Here is a 9,648-nt window from a genome sequence, read left to right as displayed (position 1 = left end):
AGTTTACTGGCTTCAGTAAACAAACAAAAACAGGCAGACAATACTCCAAAAGAATGCTTCAGCACTGTAATTTTTTTTTTTAGTATTTAGGGAATTTATTTTAAGAATCTGTGGCCAAAAACTGGCTGATTATTACAAAGCATGTTATGATGATACATACTAACTGGGCCACAATACAGAACTCTCACTACACACAAATGATGAAAATATATTATATATATGTACAGGACAGACGTTGGAGGACACATGTTCCTTTATACATGATATTTTTTTTACATGTTAGAAGTTAATGCATAGCATACAATTGCTATTTAAAGATTTATATAAAATCCTTCCTAATTGTTAAGATTAAATACCGTGAAAATGTCTTTTTCTTCAAGAAAAATACCCTTTAAATGCTGACAACACAAAACAATTAATAATAAAAAATGCAACAAGTGAAGCTGTTTCTGGCCATAATTAATTATTGCTAACAAAATAATCAACATGTCTTCGAGGACAAAACAAGCCCAGCTCCACTTTTTACTATGCAAAACAACATTGTTTAAAAAAAAAAAACAAGAGGAGAGGGGACGTTTCAAAGGACAGGACAAGGACAGCTAAGAAGTTAAATAAATATGTACATTCTGGAGATCAGTCTTCCGTTCAAATATTATCACTCAACCATGCATATATGCACACGCGCACTCAACCACACACATGTGTAATAAACATGTGTCATATATAGACACTACGTAATTCAACGCAGGAAAGATTCACGAAAAATCTTTCACTGGTGACAGTGCATCACACCCGATCAAAAACATGTTATCAAAATATTATTATTATTTATATATATGTATAGTATATATATATAATCTGAATCAGCGAGCACAGTGACTGACCATCACCGCTGCAAATGCTGATTATATAAATAATGGTTCTAAACTATTTTGTTCTTAGCTGTGCCGTTTTTTTTCTTTTTTCTTCTTTTTAACATACAGCAAGGATTAACTTGGTGCAGCTGGTACACTATCACTGACGTAGCTGATAAATTGGGGTCGAAAAGTAGTAAATCTTATCTAGCTGCACTTTTAACTTTTTCCAACCTTTTACGCAGAGCCTCTACTTCGGCTGCATTGCCGCTAATGCCATCTGTACTTCGACTGCGTGGCATCGAACATACGAGCTGAAAATAGACACAAAACTTCATATTACAATCTTAAATCATGTTAATCAATCTCACGTCAAACAAGTATCCTAATAACAAACTATATACTTTCCGGTTTGTGCATCAGAATAATTCTAATAAATAATCACACTAACAGACGTCGCTTGCAATTAAATGATTTAAATCAAGGCAATATTGTGTTATAACAAAAGGCCTTAAATATCACAGATAAAATCCTGTTGTTTCAATTGTTCACGGCTGTCAGGAAGCAAAACAATAATTGTTAAATAAAACTGTAAATTGCTAATTTTTTCAGTTTTACATTCCTCGCTTATGCCGTGTACGCTAAAGGAGACAGTGATGAGAAATGAATGGAATAATGGGATGAAGTAGGAGGAAACGGAAGAACCCCGAGAAAATCCACGCACAAGGTGTTTGTCACTACAAAGTCCACTTGGCGTGAGATAGGATCGAACCAGTGTAAACTGGAAGTTTTTATGGTATACCGAAGGAATCGGTGTCAAATATAGGCGGAAAGAAAATAGAACGGGTGACTAACTTTCAATACCTAGGTAGTATTATTAGTGACGAAGTGTGAACGTGAAATAAAAGCAAAGATAGGAATAGCGAAAGAAGCCTTTAGGAGGAAGAAAATACTATTTTGTGGAACCTTGAATAAAGAGTTGAGAAAAAGACTCATAAAATGCTTCGTGTGGAGTACTGTAGTGTAGAGTATGGGTCAGAAACCTGGGCATTACTTAAAAGATGAAAAACGACTGCAAGCTTTCGAAATGTGGGTGTGAAGAATAATGAAGATAATTTAGGTGGATCAAGCGGAAAACGAATGAGGAGGAGGAAGAGAAACTAGTTGGGACATTGGCTAAGCAACTCTATCCTGAGGGACGTGCTAGAGGGAGGGAGCAAAGGAACTACAATTAATGAACGATATCTAATAGAAAAATCATACGTGAAGACGAAGAGGTTAGCAGAAGACCGTGAAACATGGAAGCTTCTCAGTTGCGGCAAAGTGACCTGCCAATAATGGCAGAATACTTAAATTTTAAAAAAGATATTCTGTTTGTTCATGAAACTATCACTGATTTTACTCGAGCTGAATAGTTTTTTCATCTTATAAAATAAATTTTAAAGTAAAGAATCAAAATGTATTACAAAATGTCACAAATGATATAAAAATTTGATAATTACAAAATGCTATGATCTAAAAATAACGTGTTTTCAGGATTTTTCCATTGTTCAACAACACGCCACCAAACCGTAGATCACGCTACCAATTACCTTACAGACGTATTTATTTAAACATATAATTCGACGGATGTTTGTATAATGTGTAGAAAAGAAGTTTTTCACTTACCTATTACAGTGAAACCTCTGAATAACGGACACCAATGGGACATGAATTTTTATCCGTTACAGAGATGTTACAGAAATTTAATTTCTCACAACGGTAATTGTATGCAGTAATACACAGAAAATACATTTTGTATGAGCGTAATACGTAAAATTCAATATGAAAATACTTTATTTAGTACGTATTTGAGTTACTGGGAGGGATGAAGCAGAAATTCGTTTCTGTTAAATAATATTATTGTTGGGGGGTATTAATATATTCGTATACTGCGAAAGATAATGCGTGTATGGTAATATTCTTAAGTACATGTCATCACACTGTAAGCATTTTTCATTTATTTCAAATTCTCAGAACCTTCTCAAAAGATGCGTTAGGAATAAACCAATGGGATAAACTTTTGTTTAGCAAAAAAAGCATGCTATTTCTTCTACAAGGCTAATAAAACTCTAGCAAGCGTCCACTGAGAATCCTCAGTACGATTGCAGAAGAAACATGTGTGTGTGTGTGTGTGTGTGTGTGTGTGTATCGCAGAACCGAGAATAATTTCTGTCCGTTATGAAGAGGTTATTGAAATGTTTGGGAGGCGGGAAAGGACTGTCCGCGTCCGTATCTGAGAGTGTCCGTAAAAGGGAGAGTTTTGTTCCGTAAGAGAACATATGTTTTTGCCGGGCCAAAAATATCTGTCCGTATTATAGAGGTGTGCGTTATGAGAGGTTTCACTGTATAATGTAAACTGCTTGAAGAACAATCTTATCAATAAATTCCAAAGGTACTCACTTAGCTCCCCTAAATAATTATAGGTGCTTCAAAATCATATTAAACGTTCAATTTTCGCTGATAACTGTGTGCATTGACGACACAGGAACGGTTCAAGTGGAGACGGAATATATTGTAAATAAATGTTTACATTAGTCCATAAAACAGGGGAATGCCGCTTACCTACGAGTTGCGTACCAAAAAAGTACGTGCAGTTTTGGCATAGTTCAAAAGCTAGTAACAGTGAATTGATTTAAATAAACCTGAATTAACGTTGGACTTTAAAACTTATCTGTACAAAATTTCAAGCTTGTCAATACGTTTGTTTTTCATGCATTCACATATGAAAGAAAGCCTTCTTTGATGCCGATCTAAAATGACGGATTTCACCGTACAGGTGCCTAATAAAGACATTATCTTACACGTTAAATACGCATCAATGTTCATCGTCAAGAGAAGGATGTTTGTGGGGCCACTGTCTTTGGTGACTGTACTGTGCGGAAGTCGGTGTGTAAATTACGGGGAATCAACTGAAGATGTCGTTCACTACAAACGTTGCCGGGAATCGAACTAGGGACCCCACACACCACAGATAAGCGCTCTACAACTGAGCCACCGTGTCCGCCACAGATACTTTTGAAATGTGGATACGCAGACTACGATGGTGTGTGGAGGTGGGCGGAGATTACGTTGAAACGTGACGAGGTCTCACTCAAATATTGAACATGATCGGAGTTATAGGTAAATGGCATATACTTTTGGTACACACTTTGTATGTTTCAGCAATGCTGTCAGCGAAAGTTCGACGTTTAATATTATTTTTCGAACAATCTAGAGTACCATACTTCCGCAAATCAAATGCGCTTTTTTTTTCTTTCTTCATATTTAGTATCCGAAATGATGGTGTGCATCAGATTCGAGTACAATCTGAATCTGTAGTTTATCGGTAGCTTCATTCAAATTTATAGTTTCCTATGTCACAGCTGATTGCTGCAAATTCGATTGCACTATATCTATTAAAAATTATTTTTTTTTAACGTCTCACGGATATGCCCTTTAGGCTAAAGGAGACAGATGATTAATGATATGAATGGTTGTGAAATAACATTTTAGTACTCTCCCATCGAGAATCGGACCTAGAACCACGTGCACCAAATACACAGCCAGACACTAAACCAGCGGCGAGAGGTTTGTTATATTTATTATTGGCCTAATATTGCACAGAGCGTTTTAATTCGGTGATCACGGAATGAAAGTCAAACACAAAAGAACATCTTATGTGGCTATTTTCAACCAATTAAAGTAGTATGTCAAAGTTTATTTTGTGCAGTAGTACAGCAATTTCTTTCACAGTAAGTGTGTCAAGTAAGAATAAACTATAAACTCTGTTGTGATAGTTAATTATAAATTAACAGCTGTACCACTTATGCAGAGACTTCTCTTATGACTAACTTTTAAATTTGGGTTGCCCATTCGATTCGATGGCATCTTAGATCCACGTAAATAGCTAATGCAGGAGAGCTACGTGAGTACCTATTCAATTTCTCGTTCACTTGTCCTTTATTTATTGCATCTTAGAAGCAATAAATAAAGGGTAAAATACTATTATTATTATTATTATTATTACAAATTAAAGACATACTGCTAAGAGAAACTTATTGAATATACCCTCTATTTTAAAGTACATAATTTTACAAGTACTAACAATCTACGCTAAAACGCTTCAATATATTCTGGTAGTTTTCAACTGTCGGAGACGAAGTTATTTTGCTTAGTATCATGAGCTCTCACTGAGTCTTTCTTACCGAACCTATCCCCCCCCCCCCTTCCGTTTTCATCCAAGGATGAGTTCTACCGAGAATACACAGTAGAGCCCCTAAAACTTGGCACTCGATAACCCGGAAGTCCGGCTAATTCGGCCACACCCTGGCAGAGCGTGTACAATGTGTATTCATTAATTTTCATTTTCATGTATAATAAAGGCTCTATACCTTCATAAAACGTACTTTTCCTTTGTTTAACGGTATTTGGGCAGTTTATTCTCTGTTGATCCTCAAGCAACCAATACATTCAAGTTCAGTACTGTATTTTCTGAGAGAACACTCGTACTTATTCTTTTTTAACCCCATTCCCGATATTCCGGGCATTTTCACAAACTCAGCCACCCTTCGGTTCACATTAGGCTGAGTTTTCGAGACTAAACTGTAATTCGAGACCACTACATGTAATGAATTTTACTTAACCGATGTCCAAGATATCTGTCTTTTGCTAACCAATGTCCAAGATATCTATCTTTTGCTAACCGATGTCCAAAATATGTCTTTTGCTAACCGATGTCCAAGATATCTGTCTTTTGCTAACCGATGTCCAAGATATCTGTCTTTTGCTAACCGATGTCCAAGATATCTGTCTTTTGCTAACCGATGTCCAAAATATCTGTCTTTTGCTAACCGATGTCCAAAATATCTGTCTTTTGCTAACCGATGTTCAAGATATCTGTCTTTTGCTAACTGATGTCCAAAGTATCTGTCTTTTGCTAACCGATGTCCAAGATATCTGTCTTTTGCTAACCGATGTCCAAGATATCTGTCTTTTGCTAACCGATGTCCAAAGTATCTGTCTTTTGCTGGTCCCCGAGTACAGAAAGGTTGAAAGCCATTGATATTTATCGTGTTATTTAGAAAAGAATGTGAAAATATGTTGTCAAATTCAACGATCAGACGTAAAACATAATGAAAATCTTAAAAATACATCGACAATTTCCCATTATTTGATATACCCAAACCGGACATAGTATACCAGAAAAATAACTTCGAACACTAACCTTCTACTGATAGTAGATTTTTCCATCATAAAAGAGACAGCTTACCTCTTCATCTTTCTGTTTGCTATTTGAGTTTTCATCTGATGTGATTCTGTTGTCATTGTGGATATGTTGCGGCCTAAGCTTCTGATCTAGTTGGGTCGGATTAAGGCCCGCCTGCGCCTGAAGAGTTCGTAATCGCTCTAAGTAGTACATGGCATTTCTGGAATTTCCGTCATTAAATAGGTCCTCAGCAGAACCAGTAACACCACCTTTGAGATTATCTTGCACGCCTCCGAACCGTGCTCGAATGGCATGAAGGCGCTCCAAATAAGCTGCTCCACCCTCTCCGGAATCGCTGCAGGGCGTAATCGCTGCCGAATCTAACACACCTGCAAATATAGTAGATACATTTTAAAATTATTGTCATACAATATCACTATAGGAAAACAGAAATAAGTAGCAAATGAAGGATTGGTTGTCAATGAAAATTTACGAAAATTTATCTGATTCCTTGCTGGATCACATATTAGTTATATTTTCTCTCAATATTTAAGACAGTCGCAAGCAAAAGTGCACATTAAGATATGAATTAAAGAACATGTAGCGGTGCTCGTGTACTTTTGCTAACGACTGTATATATGCAGTAATAACATGTGTTTCACTAAATAGTTCTTCTAAAGAATCAGCACTTACAATTTGTTTCATCAGTGTTGCTTTCTAAGGCTCAGTTTTCCAATATTCAGCTAAAAGTATGTTACACACTGAATTTCATTTTCAAAATAAATAGTAACTTTTTTATTATTATTTTTCAGTATTGATTTAATACTTAACGTCTAGTGTAATTATTAATTAGTTTATGGGGTGTTTCTACTGACATCACAGAGCTAGTCGTAAAATTTTGATCTTCCTTAGTGCTGTTAAAGAAGATCATTACAATGATTATTCTAATTTTATCACTTCATTATATATTAACAGTGCTGAATACCTGTGAGTGTGAATTTATTTTTGAACCATTGACTTATAAGATCTTTGTTTCTGAACCATTTATTTATAAGATTTTTGATTTTGAACTACTGATTTATAAGATCTTTGTTTTTGAACCATTGATTTATACGACCTTCATTGCTGAACCACTGATTTTAGCCTTTGTTTTTGAACCAATGATTTATATTACCTATGTTTTTGAACCACTGATTTATATGACCTTTGATTTTGAACCATTGATTTATATGACCTTTGATTTTGAACCATTGATTTATATTACCTTTGTTTTTGAACCACTCATTTATATGATTTTTGTTTTTGAACCAGTGATTTATATTATTTGTTTTTGAACCACTGATTTATATTATCTTCGTTTTTGAACCATTGATTTATATGATCTGTTTTTTAACCACTAATTTATACAATCTTTGTTCTGAACCATTGAATTATATGTTCCTCGTTTTTGAACCATTGATTTATATGAGGATCTTTTTCTTCGAAATTAACTGGAAGTTTCATTGTTTATTCTATATCATTTCCTCCGAGAAAATTAAGTTTGTTCTATTTAGTGTTAATAATAAATAAATTTTAGTTATTATTGTTATTATGATATTAATTTAGGAAATACACTATAGCTGACTTAAGAAAAGTGTAACCGTTTTTGCAAGCCAGCCATCCTGAGTGGCAAATGCCGGGATAGTACCTAACATACAAGTCCTGAGCTGCTTTGTTCCTTCTCCCATTCCCGGATAGTGTGCTCGCCAAGAAACGTCATCCCTCATACATGACGCACTTAAGGCCATAGATGCCGATAATGTCCAGAAATACGTATAAATCAATAAAATTTTACTGTAATGTGGTTTTTATGGAAATACGAATATTGTGTGTGATAGAGTTATAAGTGTATTGCGCGTTTAATGTGGAAAATTATAACACTGACTTGTTTCTTAAAGCGACTAGTGTTTAAAGCTTTAAATTAGGTTAGGCGTTTAGCTTGAATCTTGTTCAAGGCTTTCCTTTATGTGGTAGCTCTCAATGTGTGTCTATGGTTTTATCAGCGTAGGCTAATTATAGGCGCTTCTGGAATGTATTAGTCGGCAATGAGAGCTAAATTAGGGATTGAGGAGGTATTAAGATTTTCAGGCTTTCGGCATGTATGGACATGTTAGCCCATCACGTATGAGGGATGATGTTCCTCGGCGATCACACTATCCGAGGAAACGGAAGGAAGATAGGATTGGGGGAAGGAAGAAAGCGGCCGGGACCTATATGTTAGGTATCATCCAGTCGAAAATCCAGGAAAAACCTCATTCAGGTTTACTGGCCTGAAAAACCTTTTACGCTTTTTCGACCGTGTCCCACCGGAATCGAACCTGGGACCGCTCGCACTAAAGACAATGGGGTTAGCGTCTACGCTACACGGGGTCACAATATGGGATTGACTTGCGGTCCTCAGACTTAGAGTAGAAGTTAACAGGAAGCTTTTTTTTTCTTCATAAATTTTTGTTGATTTTTGATAGTTTTTATTTAACACTAGTTTTTATTGAGTTTGACTATTTGTTATTTCGACCTTCCTTCATTTTAACAAAATTTTATTATTAAGTATACATTCCATTAACAGCTTTGTTCCAGGTATTTTTGTTCTAACCAGCAATGGACATTTTTCTTCAATTTTGTTCTCCTTGAAAATTTGTCTCTTCAATTTTGTTCTCCTTGAAAATTTGTGTAAGTCCAAATCACAAATTTAATTATCCTTAACTCGGGAATTAAAGGCTTGCACGCCATATTACTTCATACCATATTAAGCTCGTCAAGGCTTACTACTAAGTCACGTTTAAGATCAGATGAACTTTAATGGATAGCGTGAAATATTTAGTACCCTTTGAAAGTTACTTACAAAATCAAATGATGAACATAAATCTAAGAATAATAGAATTTAGAGGGTTTAAAGAAAATAAAGGTCCATTCAATACATAATCGGAAAAGTTAAAAAAATAAAAATAAAAATAATAATAATAATAATAATAATAATACAAAAGTTCGACAAAGTTTCTGCTTCTTTGTTATTTTTGGGTGGGGTCCTAGAACTATTATGGGATGGGCCCGGAACGCCTGTCTCGAGAACGGGATGCTGTGAAATCAGTGAAACAAAATGGCGGCACTCTTGCAGGTTAGCATCAACGTGGAGCACTAGAGTGTCATTAGATTTCTGTTAGCTGAAGGATTGAAACCAATCGAAATTCACCGTCGGATGACACTGCAATATGGTGAAAGTTGTTTCAGTCGAACACAAGTGTATGAGTGGGCAGATAAGTTCAAAAGGGGTGTAGGAAGTGTTGAAGATTCGCCGTGCAGGACGCTCAGTCTGTGCAGTCACGGAGAACAACATTCCGAGAGTTGATATGGGGAGACAAAGCGTTGAACTTATCCGCTGCTCCACGTTAGTGTAAACCTGCAAGGGTGCCGCCACCTTGTTTCACTAATTCCCAGGATCCCGTTTGCAAGGCAGGCGTGCCAGACCCATCTGATAATAGTTCTAAGACATCACCAAAAAATAATAGCACAAACTTTGTCGAAGTTTTG

At 35.8% G+C, this 9,648-nt stretch overlaps 1 protein-coding gene across 4 annotated transcripts in view; it reads right to left on the bottom strand.

Annotated features, from left to right (window-relative positions):
- Positions 1–551: 551 nt before the first annotated feature.
- The window catches only part of msps (msps cytoskeleton-associated protein 5), a 168,609-nt gene continuing 159,512 nt past the window's right edge, over positions 552–9,648 (bottom strand). For all 4 annotated transcript variants that reach the window (XM_081739143.1, XM_081739145.1, XM_081739146.1 and 1 more), the window contains 2 exons: positions 6,145–6,470; positions 552–1,168 (listed from right to left, as the gene is read on the bottom strand). In XM_081739143.1, coding sequence (XP_081595269.1) covers positions 1,058–1,168; positions 6,145–6,470 — 437 coding nt within the window. In that variant the 3' untranslated portion in view covers positions 552–1,057. The remainder of the gene's footprint in view (positions 1,169–6,144; positions 6,471–9,648) is intronic.

Source organism: Thermobia domestica, chromosome 14 (genome assembly GCF_964235325.1).
Source record: "Thermobia domestica chromosome 14, izTheDome1.hap1.1, whole genome shotgun sequence".
NCBI classification, from domain to species: Eukaryota; Metazoa; Arthropoda; class Insecta; order Zygentoma; family Lepismatidae; genus Thermobia; species Thermobia domestica.
Note: the sequence above shows the minus strand (reverse complement) of the source record. Positions and strands in the feature narration are given on the sequence as shown.